Source organism: Adelges cooleyi, unplaced genomic scaffold (assembly GCF_023614345.1).
Source record: "Adelges cooleyi isolate 19-005CV unplaced genomic scaffold, UGA_ACOO_1.1 ACOO_flye_CR_arks_rails_tigmint_CR_PRNA_21, whole genome shotgun sequence".
Classification (NCBI taxonomy): Eukaryota; Metazoa; Arthropoda; class Insecta; order Hemiptera; family Adelgidae; genus Adelges; species Adelges cooleyi.
Genome location: NW_026095871.1, coordinates 6,011,393 through 6,038,577, shown reverse-complemented (window position 1 = coordinate 6,038,577; position 27,185 = coordinate 6,011,393). Strand labels below are relative to the sequence as shown.

The window sequence follows — 27,185 nt, the reverse complement described above, 5'->3', positions numbered from 1 at the left end:
TAAAATCTTTGTGGCACATCCTTTACACGCTCTTATCAGCTGATTTTCTTATCAATCATCTTTTATCAGTCCATTCTCTTATCAGTTATTTAGGTCATTAACCTATTTTCCCTTCCACTTTCCTATTTAACAGCGGACGATATTTTAACAATTTTAAAACTATTGTATATTATATAAAATTATACATTTGATGTGCGTTTACTATAATTTTGCTGTTTTATTGTTAGTTTGCATCAAATAAAAATCGGTAGACGATAAGTTTAATATCGGTCGTGTATGTTTAACATTTAAAGGACAGTGTTTTTAACGTTTTTTTATTAACCAATGAAACTTATATTTTTATGTTAGGGACATGTTTAGTGTAATATATTTAATATCAATTTATTGCCAGGCAGTAAAATACATAACACTATTAATCTCTACACATTGTATTAATTGTAAACTATATTTGAGAAATCCAGTTGTACTAATATCAGCTGTTTTACGGTCAATGTAATTTAATACAAAACACTGTAGCGTTATATGTTAGTTTTACATTAGTAATTAATTACTTGTATTCAAATAAAACGGCTTCGGGTGGATCGTAGATTATATTTTATAGACTTTGCGTTATTTGTGTGCTTATTGTTCTGATAATTTAATTAAATATCGTTGAATAATATACGTTTCAAACTCATAAATCATATTGCCTATTATTATGCGATATGTTCATTCTGATAGATGTGCACCAATTTTGTCTGATTAGCATTAATATTAAATCAATGTTACAAGTAAGTTTATAAATATAATATAACACCACGTGGTTTTCAATTAACAGTTTTGCAATGGACTCAAGTCTCATTATTGAACAAATTGCTTTTAGTTTAACATTAATATTTCCCATTAAAACTTTTTTTTATGCTTTATTTTATTTAAAAACTGAACTATTTTACGTGAAATGTATCTTATAAGGACTTTCTCGCCATTAGCAACTTTACTAGATATATTTATAAAAAAAAAAAAAATTGCTTAAAACTATGTATTTATATTTTTTAACACGGTTAAGTCCAAATTTGAGTTACACTTTTAGGTAAGATCAAAATCTGTTCTATTAAAACACATTGTTTTGTTATTCGATTTTCGCTAATATACAAGTATTGTTGATAATCCCTAAACTTGTTCTTTTGAGTTTTTATGATTATAGAGTTGAGTACGATTAATTTGATCACCGAAATAACGTCCAATCGACGGGGCGAGGCAAGGCATAACCGTTCTTTCTATACACAAAGTCTGGCATCACTTCAAAATGTGCACCTCGTCTGGCCAATATGAATAGTTGTACTCGGGCGATCAATCGATCCACGGTCGCCCGCACACGATCGTCTTATACTTTGGAATGGTACTATATGTAGTAAATACTATGAATTTTTTGAAGAAAAAAAAAATACAAGAATCCGCATCATCACGATGAATAATCAGCCTAAGATTAATTTTACGAGCCCCATTGTTCTCGGATCCATATTCTTATTATTATTATTGTGTATACGAGACAATAAACCGATCCGCGACGGGTATGTCTGTATACACCTAATGTTATAATATATAATATTATGGTTCACCTGTAGAACTGATACGGGATCCACGGGCCGTCTTCTGTGCTCTTTTTGTAAACAGCAAAACTTTCCGGTCTCGGCGAATAGAACAACAGCCGAATGTACGTTATGTCGAACGCCTTGCCTGAGAAAAAAAAACACACATTTACATTAATTTCAAGTAAAAAAAATATATGTCACAGTTTTTGCAAAAATTCACATTTTCAATACATTTTTGTAGAGAGCGTTTTGTAATTAGTAGAAAACAGTATTGTTTGGATTTATTTTTTACTTATCCCCTTTGTCGAATAGGCGATGAAGATAGACGTTTAAGATTTTTTTTAAATATTTTTAATATTATCGCGTCCACCCTCGAGCAACGACGAACCGTCAAGTGTAATAATATAGAAACCATAACGTTATAATTATTAACATACAGGCGTTCCTTGTGTATAATGATATTTTAATTTGAGGTTTTTTTTTTCTTAGGTAGCCGGAATGAATTAATTAGGCCGCTTTTCCGTCTGCGGTGTTGGCCACTATTAATAGATATATAATCATTTTTAGATAGGTAAATTATTACATAAGATTTTGTACATCAGTAGTATCTATTACTTTTACTATTATTATGAATACGGTTAACATTTCACGCGGTCGGCTCGTGATTAAAAAAAAAACTGGTTCCATCCACACCGACGCGGGTATTCGAAAACTGTATCAAGTATATACATATACAGGGTGCTCAAACTGTTTTGACATATTTACATATAGAATTTGCACGTAAATGCATGTAGGTAACCCTGTATACGGTAAAAAACTATAAAACTGAGAACACAAAGTATACATTCGAGTTTGATGCGACGGCCTATAAAAAGTCCAATTGCAATAAAAAAAAAAAATTTAAAAAACATTTCATCTGAGTACCTACAATCAAATAATAATCTCTAATGCTGGTTTTGTTATAAATTCTTAATATATCTTTTCGAGTTTTTTTTTTATTAATATTATAATTATTAGTATTTATTTTTATAAGACCAACTGGGCAAAGGTTCTTACTTAAACCAAAACGGCTTAACATTTATATGATAATAATTGTTAATTCGATGTAAATAATAAATTATTTTACTTGTTCGAATATATTTATTGCACTAACAATTACATAGGACCGTCTACGTTTGCTGTTATACTGTACCTATTGAGATTGTTAAGAAATTTCCACTAATTTAAGCGTTAGCAATTTTTTTTTAACTTACACATTTAATAAAAAAAATTCAATTAGTTTAATATGTATTATAATTTCCATTAAAAATAACAATTTTCAAAAAAAAAAAAAATGTTTGTTTGTTTATTTTAAATAAAGGCGAGAATTTTTGAAATATTATTCATTGTGGTAACTATAAACAAGATTCAATATTTTAATTAATATTGCAAGTTGAGGTTTTACTACGCCCTATTTAGGCTTAAACAGTTTGAATTTTTTTGACATTTTCATGTCTTAGCTCTGGCACATAACCGAAAATATTATAACGCAAATATTATAACGAAAAATGCGTTACCAAAAAATAAATGGGGATAAAGATGAGGTGGGGGTAGGAATGAGGTTGAGGGTGGGAATTAGCTGTGGAAAATAACCGAAAAAAGCATAACGAAAAAAGTGTTATGCTGTTATCTGATATGATATAGGGGTGGGATATAGGGGTAGGGGATAGGGAGTTAGTGATAAGGGTTAGATATAAGAGATAAGAGATATGTTGTATGCTCAACGTTCAAATTAGAACTAAATAATACATTCAAAACAGTTTAAGGGCCCAATTTCTCTATGAATTGTTTTAAGCCAGACAATAAACACTACAATTTTAGCCAGAAACTTGACGTTTTATTATACTAGCTTGTTACCGCTCGTTAATATACTATATCATTATCTATAATTCCACCACTACTCTAAATTTATTCGGTACTTCAACGAGACATGAAAATGCTCTTTCGTGGTTGCAGACTCTGCTGAAAAACTTTTTTTTTTTCAACTGGTGGCACAACCTCGACAGATTGAATGATTAAGATAGGCAGTAATTACAGTAGTTTATTCAATGAAATAATTATTTTAGCTGAAAAGGCAAAACCCATATAATATATTTTAATATTAAATTTATAATTATTAAATGTTATTATTATTTAAATATTATTAAATTTTCAGGTTGCTATGTGTGAACAAATCAACGGGTATTCGAAAAGTATTTTGGTTGCCTATTGGTTACACCGGCCATGAATTATCAAGAAAGATAGACCCTAATCAACCATAATTGAATCCACCATGTTACTGAAAATAATATTCAGTCTATTTCTTAAGTATAATGTAATGTTGTCGTACGATAAACTAGTGAAATAATTATTTCACAGTGTCCGGTCTAAGGGTAACTGACACGGTGCAGTATAGTGAATAATAATAATTATTATTTCACCGACGGGTCGACAAAGAAATTTGTCGGCCGCTTGCACAAAAAACAACTGAGATTATTTTCTTTTTACACATTTTCTTTTTTTACCCGTTAAACGTTGTCGTGGTCGGCCTAAACTACAGGGTGCACTGTTATCCTGATCGTTTTCGACTGTTTACACAATAATATAATAAATTATTACAATGATTTGTACGAATGTCTGAAAATCATTCTAAAACACTAAAAATATAAAGCGGTATGTAACTTTTAATGGCTTTATTGTTTTTGTCGTTTCGCCTTGCAAAAACCGCTGTACTTGTGTGTGTGTGTAAAACAGCAATCGCATTGTTCGGACGATCCGGCTCACCCTGTAGTCGAGTAACGCAATGTATGTAAATGCATTTCGGTTGTATCGGATATATTATATTATAATATTGTCGTGAGGTCGATTGTATACTGTGTTCAGACCGTATCCGAACGGCAACTTTACGGACACGACTCAGATAAAAAAAAAATAAACAAACAAATAAAAAACCATGTACGTGTTTAGGTATGTAAAAATATTAAAAAAAAAAAAACGTAAAACCCGATGTTAACGGGGTTATCACGAATAATACATTTTGAGAAAAAAAAATTGTCTAAAAAATAAATACATTTGCAAATGTTTAACACAACAAATAATGTTTTAAAGGGCAGTTTTAGAGTGGAAACTCATCAACCGACTCAATTAGCAATATTATGCTTTTTCTAAATCAGAATAAAGTATTGGTAATGAAAACTGGTCGATTGCCGGTTTTCAATACATACTTATTGAGTTAATAGTTTTAATAAAAAAAAATGACTGAAATAACATATATTTAACAGTATGATTCCCATCATTATCTATTATAACTTTAAGTGCTAAAACATAAGTCAACAGATTAGGTAGATAGATAGTTTCGCAGAATGCTTAAAAACATTGACCCGTGAGAAAACCGATTTTAATTTATTTATTCAGAACTATCGCTTAACTATTTACATGACCTTTAAGTGGCTTAAATAGCGTTTTTTGTGAAAATCCGGATTTTCGGATTCCCATCACTAGTACAAATACATGTCCCCTTTGGGTGATAATAATATTATTCTACTAATTATTACTGTAATGCAATTTTTAAACCGTCGTCGTTGGACCGCGATCGAAGGGAAGTTTACATTCAAATGGCACGTGGGCGATGGAAAATAAAATAAGAAGGCATTATGACCGTCCTACGGTTTAAATGACAAAACGACCGGTAGTAATTTATGCGTCTGACCACTACGGTACCGAACTTAATTTTACCTTCCGTCCATCCATTTACTTAAGGTAGTCGCTGCTTTAACATTATGTATATAATTATTTGTCATTAAACAACCCAAACGACAAACAACGCCACGACATAACCGTGTAAACGTTTTGCCTTTGATTGACCAAAACCAACCGGTAACTGTTGTAGAGCTACCAAAAAAAAAAAATGTATATATATATTATTATTTTTATCGTAGCAACTACTGATTGTGAATTCGTTTAGTGAAAAAAAATATATACAATGTCGATTCGTTAAAATAAAAAAGATTATGTTAAAAAATGCTTGTTGTTTATGGTTGCACGCGCATATTTTGGCTACGTTCAAGTAGGCGTCGATAAAATATTTAAAAAAATAATCTCAACTCATAATTTTGTTAACAATTTTTTTTCACACAGAGTTTGATGAATTTGATGAATATATTTTTTTTACAACACCATAAGGCATAATGTACCATGATATTAGTGACTAGTGTTAATACATACAATATTGAGTCTTTTTAATAGTTATATAATTCAAGTGGAATATTTTTTTAAATATATTATTATTAATAATTATGTGTGCGAGAATAAACTCAATACTCGAATGTACAACCGTTAGAGCGCTTTTTAAGAGTACACATTTTTAATTGTTGCGTTCGAAATGAATTTTCTATCAATGGAAGAGGTCCAGAGGTCGTTGTTTCGTCGTTTCCTGTTCGGAGTGTAATCTGTACACGAAACGACCATTTTATCGGTGTATAAAATGAAAAAAAAATTAATTTTACAATACTCCAAAAGAAGAAAAAAAAGAGTTTAATCACATCCGACCACAATACACACGCGTAGGGCAGACAGTTCATTGAACATATTTTACAAATTCCAATAAACTAAACTCAATAATTCATTAACATAATCGGTCGAGGTTGAATCTAACATATAGTTTATTGGAATTTGCCATTATTCGAATGTAGCTGTTACTAATATTACCATGTTCAAAGGAGGCTGCGTGAAATGCATATTTTGATGATCATTTCCGTTTTTCCACAGCGAGCGGAAGTGTCGGCTGCAGAGACTTTTAGAGTAGGTACTCGGTGGATGTGTTCTTAAAGAATAACACACTATACGCGGTTGGGGTACCTAATTAAATATTGTTGTTTTTTCAACGGCGGCTGACCAAACATGGACCGGAACTGTCGGACGTGGAAATCGGTTTCCCCTTACAGTTAAATAAACATATATTATTATTATTATAATATACAGGTATTGTGTGTGCATTTAAACTGCAGCTTAAAACCGTACCGAGAAGCCCAAACGATTGTCGGTCGTGACAGCTTCATATCCGACCAACGCGGGTTTATCCAATTAACGTTTTTTTTTTTTACACCGGCGTTACATTAATATCCGTCTGTCAGTAGTAGAAACTTATACGCCTAATATTAGTGGACATCGTACCGCAATAGAAGCCCATACACTAGACCGCTTCGGTGCGCTTGTGTGTTAAATAATATAATATATTACGTGAAACCCGTGTAATATTCAGCGGAAAAAGGTCGGCCCACGTATTGAACGCGATAGTATTTGTTTAATTTTTTTTTTTAAATAATAATTAAAACCTATACAGCGTGTTTGGAAGAAAAAACGGAACATGGTTTTTTGAATTCACAGCCGACCAAGTCGAAGCTGTAGCGCATCTTTTTAGTTAAACAATATCGTACGCCACGTGGCTTAAATATACTAGGTTATTGCATACCCCCGTCCCCTTAACTATAGCATTAATTCACAAAATGGCAGCGTGAGGGGATATCATAGATAAGTTTATAAAATAAATATTTGTCTGGATGAACCCGCCATGGTATAGCACGTGGTCTTATTCGTTTCCAATGGCCTATGCTTATTTTATAGTGTTAATATTATACACCCTGTGCGTTTAGTCGGTGGTTTGTAATACAAACACTAATCCGGTCTTGAAAGCTGACCGCCCGACAGTAAAAATAACTATCGGTATTAAGGCCCAACAAAGTGACGTATAATTACTATATTTTTTTCTTGCGAAACTTGTCACGACCAATAACCACATGCTTGGGTACATTTTTAGAATAATTATAAACGAACAAAATATATTTTAACATAACATGAAATATCGAATGGTCGTACTAATAACGAAAGGGAAAATAATTGTGTTTTAAAAAAGTCAATAGACGAAAAAAAAAAATTATCCTAGAAATACATGAGAGTGCCAAAGCTATTAATTAAATAAGGCGTGTACGGTTATTGATTTTATATGTAAATTGCGTTTTAAGAGACACGTTTTATGATGAAGATTAATTTGTAAATTATTAGTTCTATGGTTGATGAATTTATGTTTATTAATATATGTGACATATAAAGTGGCATCTACAGTAAAATATTTTTACTAGGTTTTTATTAACCAATAAATTATGTAAATTGATCGGTTTTGTGTTTATCCATGTATCCATGAAATCCATTGTTAATATTCTCACAAACATCATGCTTTGTATGCACCGTTATTACTTATTACCTCAGTTAACTAAATACAATACATAATAGCCCATTTATAATAAAGATAATAGATTTCTTTCAAGCAAGCAAGCAGCTACCAGACTTAACACTCGGTTGAATTTTGAACAAACTTGGGTAAACCGGATTTTGTCAAAAAGCTAGGTAAGTCATTACACCGTTAACGCTCCAGTCGGTGTGTAATAGCCGAATAAGTAAATGTAAATAATATGTCGTTTTCCATTTGGGCACAACAAATACTGCCGGACGGACCATAAGATTTTATTCCCATAATCCATTACAATATAACGGATACTAGTCGCCAACGGTATCGGTTTTCTAAACGGATGTCCTCAAACTGGTGAGTTCACTCTATCCCAATATTATAGATAGCGCGCTGATTTAAGGCGCAAAACAAATACTGTATACTCAATAATATGTTATACTATTAAGTACACAGTATTTGGGAAACTATCGAGACAAGGATCCGATAGAATAGTTGCCAAATTTTGAATTGAGGCGCTCAGATGCCAAACTGATTAACTGCACTTTTTTTCAAATTGCGAATAATAGCATGGTTGGATTAAAAAAGTGTATAATTTTCAGTGGCCAAGATAAATAACTCCATAGTAGAATTTTTCCCCACTAGAGTGTGCGCTAAGAAAATTGGCAATTGTACTTACATACATTGTTTCAAATAACTTTAACTGCCTGTCCTGAAAATGTTCATCTTATGGAGTTAATCGGTTTGGCATCTGAGCGCCTCAATGTGTCCCACGTTCTTATGATTGCAAGAGTAAATTCGATTGGTTCACTTACCAAAGTGCAAGGTGAGGTTGACCTGGTTGGGGTATTGGACGCTCTCGTACATGGTCTCCGACTGCCACCACGTTCGGTTGGCGTAACTGCTGAAGTCAGTCATGTAATAGGGCGAATGCGACGATGGGGTGCACACGTCACAGGTCTTCTTGGTCACTTGACTGCCGGACTGCACGCAAAACTCTGTGGGACCGTTTTGGCCGCACGTGTTGGTCGCCTCCACTCTTAGACCGAAAGCGGCATTTTCAAACCCCGGAATACATCTCTGCAAACAAAAAGCGAGTATTGCGTTAGTTAAGAACTTAAAACTCTCATACAAACACGGCAAAGAGATATCTATTTTGATATTATTACACTTTTGGTATTCAACTTGTAGAACGCATACAGCAGGCCCTATTTGTGTACAAAAACATACCTATGTTTCTACTTCGAACAGTACTTTTTGTTTATCGTTTGTTTGTGTTGTGATCACACTTTAGAATGATACTAAAAAATTTGATAAGAATTACCACTTTCTGGCTTCACTATTATTATGTTTCAAGAACAAACTTATGTCTAAAACAAATGTATACTTACACAATATTCATAAACAACCTTCAAATTGTATAGATTTTGAGTCACTCCATTATAGCATATTTACCATATAATCTAACATTGTTTGTTTATAGTAATTATAATTTAGTTGTATTAATACTAGTTGTATGATTTTTTTTTTAAAATATTTTACCATTACAACATTTACATTACAACTTGTACAATCGTTAAGAGGAGCCAAAAATAAAATAAACTTTACACTATTTACATGATTTGAGGTTAATCCCTGAAGATGGAACGTGCAAGTGTTCCGAAACGGATGCGAACTAGTCAAGACATGTAAATATAATACCCCACTCAAGTTTCAATAATTTTTTTTATATAAACTTAATTTGATTGCTAGAGTCAAATCATCGGTAGTACTGACCTGAATTTTTACTAATTTTCAATAACGTTAATGAGTGAATATTATCAATGTTAATATAATAATTTATTGTTAACAAGTAACGTACAAGACTGTTTTGAAAAAGCGCTTAACCAACAATGAAAGTAACTTGGCTTTTATCTGAATTACACGTTCAATTATTACCAACGTTAAGGGGCAAGTAATCAAATACGATTGAAATAATTTTACAATTATTTTACAAAACGTGATATTACAATCGAGTATTTCTGTAATCAAGTTGTTTTTTGTTTAAATCCAATCTCAAAACAACCGAGAGTACCTGCGCATTTTGTTTTCAACCACTCTAACTCCGACCCTATCAAAGCAATCACGTTCTACAACAACATAATTACAACCCATATTAAATTACACAAAGTGCACGTCTAACGTTGCACATCGCCTGCATTTTGCCATTATTTTACCGATCAAAGGCGGTACACGGTCGACGATATTGCGATTGACATAATCGATAAGCCTGTAAGTCCGAACGATTATTACACCAAGTTCGGATTGACATAATTTACATTAATCGTTTCTTCGGCTTTGCAAAAAAAAAAAAAGTAGTTCCCTTCGTCTCCGACCGATCTTAGCCTAAGCTATATATTGGCGCCATCGGATGTATGTTGTAGATACTAAATTATAATTTGTGTTTTAAGATTTAAAGAAAACGAATATTCAAACAAAAACGTTAAACCTTTTATTTACAATCCATTAGCCTACTATTTATATTATTGGGGGGAGTGAGGGGGTCACACGCGTTTATTATACATTAATGTAGTTGTTGTACACACACACACTAAATTATGGTAGAGTCTTAGAGATACAAAAGAGATTGAAAAATAATAGATAATAAACGGCGGAATGTAAAATGTACGTGAGGCATTATCCAACTATACATAACGTCTGATGTTTTTATCATCAGGTATGTGCGTGTGTGTATAAGAATTGAATAAATATTTCCAGAATCTGGTACAGGGTGATTTATAACCACCGAGGCTACTGGAATTGACCGTGTATTATTTTTTTTTCGGGGTCAACGTCGCGACACCTTCTATTCACTATTGTACGCGAACGCACATTGTTATACCTACCCCTCTCATTGCACTTGTATTTTTACTATACATAAATTCAAGTAGTATGTGGATACACAAGAACAATAATTACCACGCGTTTCGCATTGGTGGTCAATATCCTTACTTCTCTCAGAATAAAAAATCCAAGTAGCCAAAAAAAAAAGGTGACAAATTTAATTGATAAAACACTGGTTACTAAATGATTTTGACGTTTATACAGTCCGGATAATAGATTTATTATGATTAATTATTCTTAAAAATATTAATAAATACAAATTTATGTACAATATGTTTGTTCGTTTTTTTTTCTTCTAGATAATTGACTTAAACTAGTTTGAGTTTTTTTAAGAATTACATTTCAGTTTAACGACGGATCAAAAGTATTTAATTTTTAGAAATAAATAATTCAATTAAGTGCGGTAAGTATTTAAAGTTAAATAAATACAGTAGACTGTCCATGGTACATCCAATGGTTGAACCTAATCTAACCGTCCTAAAATATCCTCTCCTAATTATTTAAAAGCATTATATTGAAAAAAATTAAAAATATGTTTATAAGTAAAGTGCAATCGTTCTAGCTTAAGCTTAATCAATCAGCAAGCTACTCTAGCAAGGCTCCCCCTCCTCTTCTCTGGCTTTCTACATAAAATATCAAATGGATAAAATATATACAAAAAATAACAGAAATCGTTAATTTTATTTTATATAGTTTTGATAATTTGTCAACATAATTTGATTAATTACCAAATATGATTTTTTTGAAAGAAAGCACTAATAATTAATTGAATGTCGACTCGTTTGGTATTTTCCTCAAAAATAAATGTCCGATATAAAGAATATTAATTATTATTAATGGAGTTATTTGGTCATCAACGGTTTGTACACTAATATAACTTGTAATTTATGATTACAAGTCTGTTAAAATTATTTGTTATAATATATAATTTTTCTTTTCGACGCGCGTTCAATCAAGGCAATTTAACTGGTTAGATGAAAGATTAATCATATATATGTGTTATAATGATGAGTAAACATAAATTAACCGTACACACATATTAAATGAATGTAAAAATTAAAAACGTAGTTTAACTAAATTTTAGTGCACTAATAATAACTGTTTATACGGTTTCTATTATAAATCAAACGAATCATTAAACTTGCCTATAATTTTTGTCGAAACTAATTTCAATTTTTTACTTCCAATTTGAATTTTTAATATTTAACCTTTAGGCTTTTATGAATGCCTTCGGTCTGTTGTCGTCCATGATGGAGCACCTAGCCAGGAAACTGTCAAAAACTGTCGTCGATAAAATATATGTTTATAAAAAAAAAAATTGTTAAATACCAAAATATTGGCAGTTTTGGAGAAGTAAAAAATGATATTGTAAACCAGTGTAGATAAATAAAAGAAATATGATTCCTCTATCGTTTGGACGGAAAACTGTCACGGTCGTCCGTTTAAATTACATCAAATCTTTTGTAATGGAGTTTTCAATATTAATATTAAAACAATTTTTTTTTTTTAACTATCCGCCGTCCAGTCTCTTTTCACGGTTCGACTACCGCGGTTATAATAATATTATTATCTTCTTATGCGATACATCTTTTTCCTTTTCATCCTCTTCCAACACATCCAGCGACCGTCGACCGTACCCCGTGTGTGTGGTGTAAACAGGACAATATAATATTATTATATGTTGTACCGAATACGGCTCGGCAAGTACACTATACCGACTATGCCCAGATGGCTTTTGTATTTTATCATTCCTACACGTTACACCAGAAAGAAAAAGGGTCCCTTCGGCAGGGTTAGCACCAGCGACGGCCATACTGCAATGTAAAATTAGATCATCAGACCAAAACAGATGTCACGAAATCCATGTGTACAGCAGCGTTAGATGTATTTTAATTTTACACCATCCTCGTTTATATCAGAGAGCATGCGTTAAAAATGTTTTGTACACAACCGACAAGCAACAGCAGCAGCAATCCTCACACTGAGAATAAAATTATTACAATATCCGAGTTGACTTGGAGTCGATTTTCAACAGTAATATTAACAAGCTACCTCTATTCCATTCATATTATAATAAACAGAGGCCCATTGATTGCACTGGGAAAAGTTCTATATCGAATGTCAACATTTTCGTTTTCGGTTTACCGACGCCGCCGCCGAGAAAAGTAACTGATTAAACCTGTTTAGAAAACGGAGCATCTTAAATAACAATAATAATAATAGTACAGCGTGTGGGCAGCCTTACGCAAAGTATACAAATGTTAGATAATACCTACACCTAAACGTACCTATTACTGTTCTTTATGTTAATAAATATTATCTTTGAGACAATCTATATTTAATCATGTCGGACGGGACCGAGAGGAGAGCTGCAGTTGTAAGTGAATGGAAAAAATTGTATTCACAAAGCTTGCATCCAGATGGGTGACCACTAATCGAGGCAATAATTATTAGCCGTCGAGATTAAATAATGTTATGTTGAAATTTCATTAAAAATATATATAGTCTTAAAATCCTGAATCATAAAAACCTTTATTTAAATGGAGGGAAAAAAATAGTAAGTTAATTTGTCAAATGTTTTAAATGCTAAACCCTGAAAATTCGATTTAATTCCAGTTTTCAGTTCAATTTAATTAAGTTAAACATTTACTAATTAACTAGTTAGACAAGTCAAATGCTAATAACATTTGTATGGATAAACAGTATGTCGATTCAAGGAAAAATAACGTTCCTTACCGTTGTGGTTGATTTTAGATTAATTAAATTATAATATTTAATAGAACATATAATTAAAATTGCCAGTTAAACCTATTCTTCAAAAACCGACCCTAAGTTACATGTTTTTAAAATGTTATCCAGCTTAACCTTAACTGTACAATTAAAAGGATTCGCGCAAACAGGATAGACTTGGCAAAAGTCCTCTCAAAATTTCAATACAATTGAGACACTTAGATAGGACAAGGGCCCGATTCGGCTTTTTTTGCAAAATTTAATTTTTTCTTATAAAGATTTCTTTTTTATTTATTTGATATTGTGTTAGAACATTGGCTCAGTAGGAAAGTACTGTAATAAGAAAACATACTTTTATTTAACTAGAAAAAGGGCCTAATCAATGAAGCGACTTTGTTAGTACAACTGTGATTAAAAAGTCTTACAAAGTAAAATTTTGTGATACAACTACTTTTAAGTGTTGTAATATTCTCAAAGTTAATATTGTTTTCTATATGACACTTTTACGGTTTTTTAAGCATGTTAATATTGAATAAAAAATATGTTTCAATTTTAAAAGTTTTGATAGAACAAAGACCAAATTTTACAACTTTTAAAAAATCCCTTAGGCTAAAACAAAATGTCAAAATTATTTTTTATAAATTAAATCGACCCATTAAATGATGGGTAATAAATTAGACAAAATTTAATGGACACTAATATTATGTTTCCTAGTCAACGATGAACGTCCGTCGTCGAGAGGTTATTAAAACAAGTGAGAGTCGGATAAAATATTATGTTATCAAGTGTTATCTCTTAAATTGGGCCAATGGAGATTTTCGATAAGAAAGTGTGTGGCAATTAAGCGCGTTGTCTTCGTGTGGTTTTTTTTCGAAGGTAAACGAACTATGTACGAGACAGCTAAACCGATTTTATTGCAACTTGCGCACTTAAAAAACTCCATTTCGATTCGCGTGTGTACGCGGCCGATTGGATTCCTAGAAAATATTATAATATCGTATTTAATTTATATATTAGTATATAAAATATATTACCCATATCGTTTTTATGTTACAGTATTATTACCGTGTGTGTGTGTGTGTATGATAATATGTGCTAACGGCCCCGTTCGATAACGAGTGGACTACTCTATGGCAATGGTCGAACACGAGCCGCCCGCGATAAGGTCATTCACAACTTCCTACCCGTGCCGCCGGTACTTATAATACCTAATAAATTTAAATAATATCTTAAAAATGTCTTATTAAACACAAACGCCGCCGTTTTTCGGTTACGATTTCCATAAAAAAAAAGTGATTTTAGGCCGTTTAAATTTGTATACATAACACAAACGTCGTATCGACTAAACGTGGACAATTTTGATCGACATTTGTGCCCCTCCAATCAACCCCTAAGAACGATACTCAAGTCTGGCAAGTTCAAAGACATTCCAATAGTTTTAGCACAGAATAGATGAAAGCAGAAGGGTCACTTTCTATTTAGTATCATATATTGTTATATCTGTGCACGACAAATAATAATAATGTATAGATATAACATTATAGAGGGGTAGCCTTAAGAAGATGGCGTAAGTATCTTCCACTGTGTTAATTTTTATCAGTGTCCGGGGCCTGCTTACAAGGGATAAAGACGATTTTCACGTCTAAAAAAAATGTCTTTAAACCTATGTAGACAATACACAAGCCGTTCACCCCGGGCCCACGGTTTGTCCTCTTTGAAATTCCTCCAGAAGAAAAGGTCCTCTGTACAAAAGATTTTTTTTTTCCAAAAAGAATAAACCCATAGAAACGTTTATCGTCCATGCGAACACTTCCTATAGACAGCATACCAAAACGGCTCAATCGGTTTTTAGGACCAATAGGGGCAAGTGGGGCATTCTTCGATTAATGTACAAAATACAATACTAGACTAAACACCGAACGACAACAGCAAGAACATGTTTTACAAAATGTACGGATCAGACATTTTACTTATATCTATTAATTCTAAGCCGAGTGAAATACTCGGATATTGCATCGACTACATTTACAACTTAAGTATAGTTTAACTAAATATAAGCTGTCAGACTACCGGTAAATTTTAAGTAGAGTTACCACATATAGGCAAATTAATTAATTTAAATTTACAATTTGTTTAACCCGAGTTTATATAAAATGTTAATAAAATCGGAGCTGGGCTCAAAAAGCATTAGGTAATACGTTTATTGGCCGTTTAGTATAGTTTACAGTTTAACAATAATATGATTTAATACTACATAAATAAAGCAAAACTGGTGAGAGCGGCTTAAATAAGTATCTATAATGTTTATAATAATTTTTTCACCATAATTTATTTATACATAATATTATGGAGGTAATCTTTTATGTTCTAAATTAATTTTCCTATTAAATAACTTTAATTTTGAAGTTGAGACTTAAAAATTAAGACTTTTTTCTAATGAATTTGCATTTATTAACTTTTACTTGTAACACAATAATCTATAACGTAAAATTAAACTTGGGCAGCGTTAGATTTACAATTAAACGAAACATAATATTCGTGTTTTGTGTTTTACTGAAAAAAAGTAGTTAATATTTTGTGCAGCACAGCGAGAGCTCGCTAGTTTTGGTAATTTATTTTTTTTTTGAAGAAGGTTTTTTTTTTCATCCTTAATCTACAACGTACATCTTTCATGAAATTATATACCTACACACACGCGACGGTTGAATCCAATAGGGGTATTTATTTTAATATGGTAGTACGTACAACACAATGTACAGGGTAGTCGTTATGGATTCCAGATTTTAGAAAAAAAAATAAAAGAAGAAAATGCACCCTACCAAATTTTCCAAACTTGCCCCCAAAGGGGGGGAGGGGAAAACCAAAGGCCCCGGTAGTTACCTGTGGGTTGTTGCGCTCGTCGTAGCAGTGATTGCGGCCGGTGTTGTCGATGGGTTCGGCCTTTGCCGGCGGAATTTCGGGCTCGGCGACCGCGGCCGACAGTAGCAAAAGCACGGGCAGCAGAAGCGGCGATCCACGGTACGTCTTCATCTCGACGGGGTGCGGTAAAAACAGATTAAAAAAAAATTACTTAATTAAAACACCCAAAACTTTTTACACACACACTACACGGTCACCGCGAAAACCGCATCGTTTCGTTTCGTCGTTGGTCGCGCACCGACCGACGAAAAAAAAATATTATTTTTCTCAGTCGTAAGGACACACACACAACTGAGAGAAGATAGATAAATATAATAATTATAACAGTATAAGGCGACGGTGTTTTCGAGGGTCTCGCGTACCGGGCAACCGCGGCGCATGTGGCCGCCAAATGTGTGGAAGGAAGACTGCGGCGACGGCGACCGGACGGACGGGAGAAGAGACGGAGGCAACGACACGTGAACTGCACCAACGGACCGTCGAACGAGCACTATGCGAGCACCACGTTCCCGTCTATAGTCTATAGGATAACACCACCACTATACGGGATGCTGTCGGTGTAACACCACGGTGCTGTTGCGGCGCTCCTCTACATCAGCCAGACCCTATGGTCGTCACGAAAATACCTATTACTACACCACCCCGTGCCTATCTATACACAAAAAAAAAAATACATAGTTCAGCCGACTAATTTTTAGTTAAAGCTACGCAACTGCTGTACATTTAGTTACTATTTATTTGGTTAAGGTCAATTTCGATTAGAGTAACTCGTGGTTTTACTCGATATGATCAACCCTATCCACAATAAACTATAAGTCTTATAAACTAACACCCGTATATCGGCGACCATGCCTTAACCGCACAGTGCAATATAAAGGCAATAATGTGCTTAAAATTATACCACAAGTATATTAGAGAGGGTGCGGTTATGGTTATTTGTTGCCCCCATATATTGTGATCAACAATAAAAAAAGAAAATATTTTTAAACACCCGTTGACTGTTGTTACACTCATACGTGGCAGCCGAGCAATTTTCGGAACGGTCAGTGTAATTTTCCTATTTTTTATTTTCCTTAATAAAACCGTATAATGTTATAGCCCCACTCTAGCCGTACCTTTTAATTAAGTTATTAATTTTATGATCTAATTTTCAGACCATAGGTATTAAAATCTCGCTCGAAATAAAGCAAAAGTTTGCTCCCCTTCATGGGGAAAGGGTTTATGATATTTTTGGGGGTTTTCAACGTGTATTCAAGTAATAAACTGCAATAATATAATATAGTCTTACTACAAATATTCAAAAAGTACAAAGAGAAAAAATGTCCGGAGAACTACTAGTCCGGACATGACTAATGTCGTAAAAAAGACTATGAAATATTGGACTCGGGGACATTTTTTTTTTTTTAATGACTTTATTGAATAACACAGAAACATTAAACATTCAATAAATCATGTGTAAAAAAACAAACCGAGCCAGCCATCGTAAAAAACCCTAGACATCGTAACTATAAGGATAAATACCTTAAAAAAAAAACCTTTATCGACTGTGCTTAAGGACATTTTGGAAAAAAAAACGTTATTCCCTAAACCAAAACAGAGCCTTCAACTGATGCAAATTGTTGTACTCAAGTGATTACCGTTGTTTTTAATTTTTAATTTTAATAAAACCAAAATGTTGAAAAACCCTAGGCTTAGGCTGAGTTGTTTCTAAATAAACTGTGGTCGGATAGGTTGGATTGGATTAGGTAGGATGATTTTTTAGGAACAACGGGGTGTGCTTTCCAAATGTATGCTTTGTATACTTGGAAGATTTTCAAGCGTGCTACGCAGATTTAAAACCAATTGTTTGGAAGGGTCGTGCGCAAAACCATTACCCGCCGAGGTCAGAAAATGTATGGTGGGTGGAGGTAAAAAAAAAAAAAATTGTGACCAGCACTGTTCTTTTGTTGAAGGCAGTAATAACAATAATAATAATAGTAATAGGTTGGGTTAAGTACCATCCATAGGTACTGTAATAACGCAATAATATTATGAGGGTTTAATGGATATCCGTAATAACAGTGTAACAGCCACTATGAATTTATATGTAGGTACACGTGCATAGTTACTGCCGAGATAGCTTTCTTTTTATACCTTAAGGTTACTTTTTTTCAATTAAAAAACTTTAGGTGTGTGCACCGTGAATATAATACATATTATTATTATATTTTATAGGCATAAAGTAATATCATTGAGTATATATTGTCAATATATACTCAATGGTAATATGTATTTATTAATATGCTATTTTTTTTTTAAGAATGTGTTGTAATTAGATTTAGATTTACATAAAAAATAATAGGCAATAATAATTCCCATCTTGAGAATATAGAAAAATGAACTTGTGCCCTTGTGTAATTTAGTTCTAGTTAAAATATGTAATTTTATTATAATTTTTAACTCATTAACGCGTTTGACTAAGTCCGTGTATAATAAAAATATTTGAATTTGAATATTTAAATTTTAATGTTATTTCGTCAACAACAACAAAAATAATCGTATTTACATTTCATATTTCACATAGCGGAATCTCATAACATGTGTGTGTGTGTGTGTGTGTTTATTCAGATGTAATTATGACTGATTTACATTAATAGCCTAAACCTATGTGTGATACATTATCATTATTATTATTATGGTGAAGCGATAGCAACGTGACAGTAATATATATTTTTGCTATAAAACTACAAACAAAAAAAATGTGTATATTTTACAAAAAGTAATGCTGCGAATGAATAAATTATTATTGCACCGTGTGTGTGTTTTTTTTTCAAGCATTTCTGAAATTCGCCAAGAAACCCGGAGCGGTGGAAGGGAAGCGGTTTTGGCTGTTATAGCTATAAAGTGATCAATGGCACCGGCCTACGCGTACACCTGACCGCACAATACCGTACTGCTGGTATAGGTAGGTATATCACATACAATATAACATGTTATACTACACTATATTATTACTATACAACATATTATGTACATGACAGAGAGCACCTTGCCCGTTTGTGTTCCATTCATGCGCGAGATCAGCAGGACCTTCATTCATGGATCGCGTGGGTCTAACGTTAATCGGCGGATTAAGAAAATACGTCGATTTTGCACATAGTCTCTGTGTGACACCTTTCCCTTTTCCTCCATACCAGACAATTGGTCGATTTCATTTTCCACCAAAAGTACACACAACGTCAATTCAAATAAGTTGATAAATTGTCTACTAAGATAATATAGGAATTCGTTTTCAAACAAAGTAAATAAACGCAGGTAAGTGCTATTAAACGGTGATACACTTTGGAAACAGTTACGATTTTGTAGATTTTATTTTTTTTGGAAACATTTTAATTTATGTTGTTTAAAAATATTAGGCAAGATTAGTTTTAAAAACAGGCATTATTTACTGGTTGATAATAATCAGTTTTGAGTATAATTACTTTTAAAGTTATTAGAGTTTGAAATTTAGACAGATATAATTTACACAGATAAAAATAATACTTCACCTTACACCTTACACCTTACACCTGTAAAAAAGATAAATAATTTGTAATTTATTTATGACATGATATTGTACAATAAAATAAAAAATGTTTCCAAAAAAAATAAACTACAAACTTGTATTTATTTTTCGAGCAAATTAGTGTCTCGCGTTGAATGGATATAATACCATGATATGTTATTTAAACAATATGTGAAGTTTTTTTAGTATCATAAGTCCATGCATTGAAATTATGTTTAGAACACAAGTGAGGGGAAAAATGAATAGTATAAACTAGGCTCAGTGTAAGTTCTAAGCTTTGATTGTAACAGTTCTAAACTTGTTCAAAAGTTTAGACGATTAAGTTTTTGCAGTCAAATTTGTTAACTAAAAATATTGAAGTTGGAACAACAGAAGGTTTTTTAGTAGTCATAAACCGCGTCATCTACTTGTCGCGACTGAACGGTTATTTGGTTTATTGAACTTGTTGTGTTTGCCTATGAAAAACTTTTATGATGTGATGATTGTTTAAGGCTGACGAAATTTTTTGTATCAAAACCGAAATGTTCCTATTGGCTGTCCATTTTTATTCGACAATTGACTTAACTTAACTATTTAGTAATTGTTGTACATTGCTCTGAACAGTTAACACAACAGCCATGCTGTACTATTAACTAAACATTGTTGAAAAATATGTTATCACATCAGAAAACAATGCGCGCCCAACCATCAACAGTGGGTACACAATAAACATATAATAATATATCAGTCAGTTATGATATACATACAGGGTTATCTAAATATCACTGTACAGCATTTATTTTTTCATAAAATAATTATATAAGCAAAAAAAAAAAGTTTCAAACGAGATACTTTTCATGTATTATAACGATATAAAAATATGTTTAATGTTTAGTAAAAATAAAAGTTGTATTTTAAAATACTAATATTGTTAAAAGTCGAATGGCAACATGTTGTGTTCAATATTGCGGTCAATTAGTCGATTAGTGTAAAAATATATAAATATAATACTTACACAATATTTTGTTCTCGATAATAGTGTTTTTGAGAACGCACTTTAATAATAGGATTTTATTGATTTCTAATAAAACTAAGGCACCCCCTCCCCCCTCTTAATTTTCACTTTCGGGCGCCGGATTTGATTCGAAACCATTTTTTTTCGGTTTTAGCTAAAACAATATAATGAGAACGCAAAGGAGAGATGATTGGAATTTGGATAACCCTGTATATCATGTAATATCACAGCAGCTGATAGTGTCTTTCTCCCACTTGCTCTCTCGGTGGTCACCCGACAAACCTTTACCCCGGCTTTAATTATTAGTATATATTGTTGGCTGTTGTGTGCATATTGTGCGCTCATCGTTATCAGTCCACGACGGTATTTTCTACAGGTAACACACACACACAAACGACAGCAGCTGTTGATACACATAATATTAATATATTATTTTAATAACCACCGTGTACACACCCGCAGCTGTAGGTAAGCCGAGCTCGGCAGTAGTGTCGTGTAGCCGTCACGCGCGTGCAGTACTTAGACTTGATTGTTATTATTTTTAAATAATCTACCCAAAGACGATCGCACGGGTGTCGGGATGGATTAAAAAAAACGCTTTGGCCAAGCGACAAGTGAGTGCCTTTTTTTTTATTATTCTATTTGTATACATACACACACGAGGTGTGCCGAAAACGACCGACCGATTTGCCTAAGTAGAAACTGTCCTGAAACCCATAAAACGCACACAAAAGTTGTTGATTTTTTCCAAAAAAAAAATATCCCAGTTTTCCACAACGACTAAACGGTTTTAAATCAAACGTCTTAGACCATTATTGTAATTTTTTTTTTGGACTACAACGCCTCTGGATTGTGTGGACTTGTGTCGTGCAGGGTTCATGCGGGGCTTTATGGTTAACTAAATAAATCAGCTATGATTGTCTTAATCGAGGACAATGGCGAGATAAAAATTATAATTTGTAAACATTTAACTGTTTACTTTCCACGATAAATGGCGATATTATTATGATTTTACACACAATATATTTTACCATAAAAAACACACCGACCGTGTTTCCCTTTATAAACATAATATTGTACGTCATATATATAATATATTATATTTCAACAAGATAATCGGCTTATTTGTGATAAGCTGTCGAATTGGACTTGGCTAGACTTTTGACGTCCAACCGAATTAATGAGTTTTGAGCTGATACGGTTTACAGCTGTTTTACATGCCTACTGCTGATTATGAATTGGATACAAAGTCGAATGTACATAATATATTAAACATGCTAATATTTTACACAATCGTTTTCATATCCATAATATTATTATACTAATTTGTTGTTGTTGTTGTTGTAAGGCACTTAAGTCGGTCTAAGGTGATTTAAAACTGATAATTAGGAAAATTATCGTTTAAAAGCGTTTAAGCTTTATTTACTACTTTATACGTCGAAATAGAAACCCCTTTCGTTGTAGACTTTTTAGACTTGTCGATTTAAAATTTTTTAACTTGAGCTGATTTTGTTTTTTTTAATTAAACTTCGATTTTTTACATTAATTAAAAGTATAAAAAAATCATTTTATTAAAAATAGACATCATTATAAAACGCGGAATAAATTTTAAGGCTAAAACTTAAATTTACAGTAGAGTAGTGAAACATTTCAAAATAATATTGGACTGGTAGCGAGTGACATGATTATACAAAATTAGTTAAAAAATGTATTAATTATCAAAACATGATTACATTATCTCTTTATTACCACAATAGGTAATAAAAAAGATAATTTTTTTAGAATCTTCATCACAGACAATTTTTTGTACGCTTTAAAAGTACATAATATAAACTTAATAGTAATATTATTATTATTTGACTTCAGAGTCGGGTACAATTATTATAGTTAAGCTTACAAATAGGTTTAAAGCTCAAAAGTGTTATATTTGTTTAAAATAAAACAATCATTTCATTTCACTACAACGCGTCAAGTCAAAATACATTTAACATTTTATTTTATTCTAATAATTTAATAGATAACAGAAGGTATTTTTTTCATTAACATAATCTACTGTTTATTTCTTCATCACTAAACTATACATAACTTTTATTTTCAATTCTAATTCTATCAAACCTAATCACTGCATTCATATTTTTCATATAAGTCTTTTTCTACTTTGCCTTTCTCATATATTTCAAATATTCGTTTTGTATTCACCCTAATACACAAAATAGAGTAATTATTATTACTTTTACAATGCTTTTGTCCATAGGTAATACATATTTATTTTGTTACCTATATACTCTTGATGTTAACACCAAACAGACCCTTTGACTACACCAAACAAAACACTTCATCCGACTGTATATTTTCGAATATACCTGACCCGTCTACAGCCCCGTGAAAAAATTCCAACGTGATCTTAATATATTGTTTTAATCTTTTTTCCTGACAAAATATTTTGATAGGGTTGAATATCGACGGCTCTTAACTCTCAGACCGCGAAAGGAGGGTATGCCACGGCCGCTTGTCTTGGGGGAGGAGGACCGTCGATCGGCCAACGCGATAAACCCAAACGAGTTGGAAAAAAAATCATCCGATAATATTATAATTTTTTTTATTTCCATTAAAAATCATATTATAATCACACACGCACACACAAAAAATAAAATAACGACCGACTAAAAATGAAAAACCTGTTTAACGCTACGTTTTTCTTCTCTTAGGGATATCCGTCCGGTAGTGTTGTTATAATCACAAACACATCATTAGCATTATAATTAGGTGTGAAGGTAGTAAAATATTTTGTCATCCGGTTTTTTTTTTAATTCACCGAAAACCGCTAATGATAGACTTGTATTAACTTTAACCGATAACGCTCCACGGTCTCCCATCTAGATCTAGTGGTTCACTATAAAACGATCACTCTGTACATGCCATCCCGGTGTGTCTTCTTGTGGTTGATATCAGTCCGAGGCAAGGTGGGGTTTACACTGTAGTTATTGTGTTTTTTATCTGCCGTTTGTGTAAATACCGTCGCGGTTAAAATAACAATAATAATTGTTACCGTTTTTTTATTGTAGGTACGTTCACGGTAAATAAAATATTGTTCCCACCGTCAGCCGTTGTGATGAGTGTATAAAATTCCATCCATAACCCGCAGAGTAGCATCTTATTGCTACTTTAACCGAAATCCGAAATTATTGGACACATTTTTTTTTCTAATTTAATTTTTAATAAAAAAACATCTCAACCAAACAGAAATTATCATGTAAAATTTAGCTATATGCAGTTTACTGCAATTTTCTCTATAGTCGCGGTAAGAATACACTTTAAAATGTCAATCAACCGATAACGCATTGGCGCTATGATTTAAATTTTTTCAACCGACAACCTAAGCCCGTTAATCCAGGCGATAAGACCAACCTAACCTAACTTGTGACGGGTGTGTGTGAGCATGCAGTTCAGATATTCAACAGCATTCATACTAATAATTGAACCGATCATCGTACATTGCTACGATAAATTAATTAACTAACATAACATTTTTTTTTTTAATGATAGCATTAAAAATAACCGACGTTTTCAGCGGCCAAAAAGGTGAGTGCTGATATTTTTAACCCTTATTTAACTCCATTCGAAACTGGGGGACTGAACTGTCCATAATCCACATATAATTCATTGTTGATTCACATTCAAAATTATTTAATTATATCATTGCATAGGACGCGCAATCGATGGTGTTTTCGCGTGTATATCGTGTGTTTTATAATTGAACAGACTATTCTGTAAAACATTTATTACTATAATATTATATTATGTTCTTTCGGACAACCGGTCGTGTTTCGAGTCTCTTCGGAGCGAATATAATAATTATTAAAACAATAGTAAAATATATATATATATATATATATATATATATTGAAACAACAATAACTATGGTAAAACAATAGTCGTAAAAACCAATACACTACTAATAAGATTTACAGTCTGTTGCGTTATAGTAAGTAAACATAATAATGTTATACTGAGGCGCCATCGGTTGGGACTTACAAAAACGCGTTAATAATAAGATAATAATAATAATAATGTGTTGTTTATTTTACATTAGGCAAATTCAATGTCATCATCGACCGGTCGCAATCTTTTCTTAACACTTTGACATTTTGCATCAGTTAGAGGTGCTCAACACGTTTTTAAGAGATTAACCAAGACGTTTGCTTAAAAAATTAATCGGATAAGTGCTTACGAGTGGTTTTTACATTGGTAATGAGTCGCCACGACATTTTTTTTGACCGTCAATCGGTAATCTTAAAAACGGAACGAATTATATGCACTAGAAGATTAAGTTCAACGTTTTACGGTTGTAGAGACATCGTTAAAGTACACAAGTCGTCGACAATAATTATTAATATTCATTTCAAGTAACTTCGCTATGAAAAAAATCTCAAAAAATAGGATTTATTAAAAAACTATACGCAGTTTTCGCAACAGTAAACTTATCGAGTATAACAATTATTATAGAAATTATTTGGTGTGGTGTCTTAGTAACTTGTTCCAAATAGGGGTGAATAATTAAGTAGTACATGAGTAACCTTTCACCCCCTCCCCTCAATTACAGCAATGACAATAGTGCTATACATATTATAATGTGAAGATGACCAATTTTGTTTGTCTTGTCCATAGGTATCGGCCGCGTGCCGGTGTTGATGGACTGCAGTGACGACGACAAGGACGACACTTGTTCGACCAGCAGTACCGCCGAAGTGTTCGACGACGACCGCCGGGGGAACGAGCCGACGGATTTGCTGGACCTACTGGACCCGCGGTGTCTGCCCGACTTGTTGGATCCGTCCCGTCTGGTGTCCGTGCTGGACAGTTGCCTCGGGACCGATTACCTGCGCGGCTGCGTGGTCGAGACTTGGGACGGCGGGCTCAGCGAACACCTGGACGCCATCGCGCACCTGGTTCTGTACCAGGCGTCCGAGCACGTCGTCAGCCAGACGGTGTACGATCAGCTGACCGAACTGTCCGCGGCCCTGCGGCCCGCCGGCGACGGCCACGGTGACAGACAGCCGTGCGCCCGCGTGGACGCCGGCCGCGTGTACGGCACGTTGAGGTCGGCGGCCGGGTCGCTGTTGACCGCCCAGGTGGACCCGTGCTGCCGGCAGAGCATGTGCCGGGCGGTAGGCCTGGCCGTGATGGCGCTCCAGTCCAACACCAGGCCGGTGTTCTCGGTGGAAAACTTCCTGGAGGAGATCAACGGCGCGGCCAACTTCGCCAACCTGTACTGCACCGTGTACGCCAAGCGCATATGCGCCGTGCTCAAGGAAATTTACGACACAGTCATGGCCGGCGACTACCATCCCACCAACGTGGTGGTGCAAATGTCGGTGATGGAGAAGAGCATCAGGGCGGCGCTGGACACGCTGGCCGATCACCGGACGACGGCCGCGCAGAGGACGGCGGCGCAACGGTCGCTACTCGACGAGCTGGACGACATTTGCGCGACGGTGCGCATGAAGAACCACGGGTGCCTGGACTCGGCGTCATTGACGAGCGGATACGCCGACCTCGCTCGCCGACCGCCCAGCAGGCTGATGCACCTGACGCTGAGCCCGTGGCGGGCGCCCATCACCATGTATCACCAACAGTCCACGGCCAGCGTCGACCAGCTGTTCAAGAGCACCGTCCGGCTGGTCGAGACGCTGGTGACCGAAATTTTCAAACCTTGTCTGCCCAGACGAAACCGCCGGCGGAGCAAACAGCACTGACAGGCCGGACGGCCTTGCGCAAGACTTGGGACCAACATCAATGTTATATTAACACAATATGTATTTTGTCTTCATCTGTACATTTAATATGTGTATATTTTTTAAAGAATATCATTATTATTTTATAGTCTTCTATAAAAACGTGTAAATTATTATTATTAAGTTACTATTAGTGTGTGTGTGTTTTTTTAATTTTATAGATATTACTTATTACATTGTCATTATTTTCGGTTAAATTTTACCAAAATTTTATTGTTGCCAAACCATAATATCGTCGCGAGATAGTATATTGTGTTATTACATTTATTTATATTTATATTTTTTTTTTCATATTTTATATGAGCTTATTGTAAGACTACCTCGTAGGATGTTTTTATCGATTAAACGTAGATGAATTTCGTAAAATAATTATCATATATTTTATTATTGCGGGGCTCGGATTTCGTTTAATATTTAATGTTTTTCAGTTAAATTTAATATTATATCGGTTTAGTCGATAGAAATACTATGGTGCCTTGTAGAATTTGAA

At 33.6% G+C, this 27,185-nt stretch overlaps 2 protein-coding genes across 4 annotated transcripts in view; one reads left to right on the top strand and one right to left on the bottom strand.

Moving 5' to 3' along the window:
* Positions 1 to 16,841, bottom strand: part of LOC126834650 (laminin subunit gamma-1) — a 41,360-nt gene extending 24,519 nt beyond the window's left edge. The window contains exons 1-3 of the mRNA XM_050566736.1: positions 16,324 to 16,841; positions 8,646 to 8,910; positions 1,599 to 1,716 (exon numbers count right to left, since the gene is read on the bottom strand). Of these exons, the coding sequence (XP_050422693.1) occupies positions 1,599 to 1,716; positions 8,646 to 8,910; positions 16,324 to 16,473 (533 nt within the window). The 5' untranslated portion in view covers positions 16,474 to 16,841. The remainder of the gene's footprint in view (positions 1 to 1,598; positions 1,717 to 8,645; positions 8,911 to 16,323) is intronic.
* Positions 16,842 to 21,220: 4,379 nt separating this feature from the next.
* LOC126834300 (uncharacterized) lies at positions 21,221 to 27,034 on the top strand. Of its 3 annotated transcripts, XM_050566117.1 has the most exons (3): positions 21,229 to 21,276; positions 21,363 to 21,514; positions 25,569 to 27,032. In XM_050566117.1, exon 3 carries the CDS (start codon positions 25,592 to 25,594, stop codon positions 26,654 to 26,656), a length of 1,065 nt encoding a protein of 354 aa, XP_050422074.1. In that variant the 5' UTR covers positions 21,229 to 21,276; positions 21,363 to 21,514; positions 25,569 to 25,591; the 3' UTR covers positions 26,657 to 27,032. The 3 variants fall into 3 exon arrangements, with proteins under 3 accessions (XP_050422073.1, XP_050422074.1, XP_050422072.1); XM_050566116.1 differs by having other exon boundaries at positions 21,221 to 21,514; XM_050566115.1 differs by lacking the exons at positions 21,229 to 21,276; positions 21,363 to 21,514 and adding an exon at positions 23,056 to 24,482 and having other exon boundaries at positions 25,569 to 27,034.
* Positions 27,035 to 27,185: the final 151 nt, after the last annotated feature.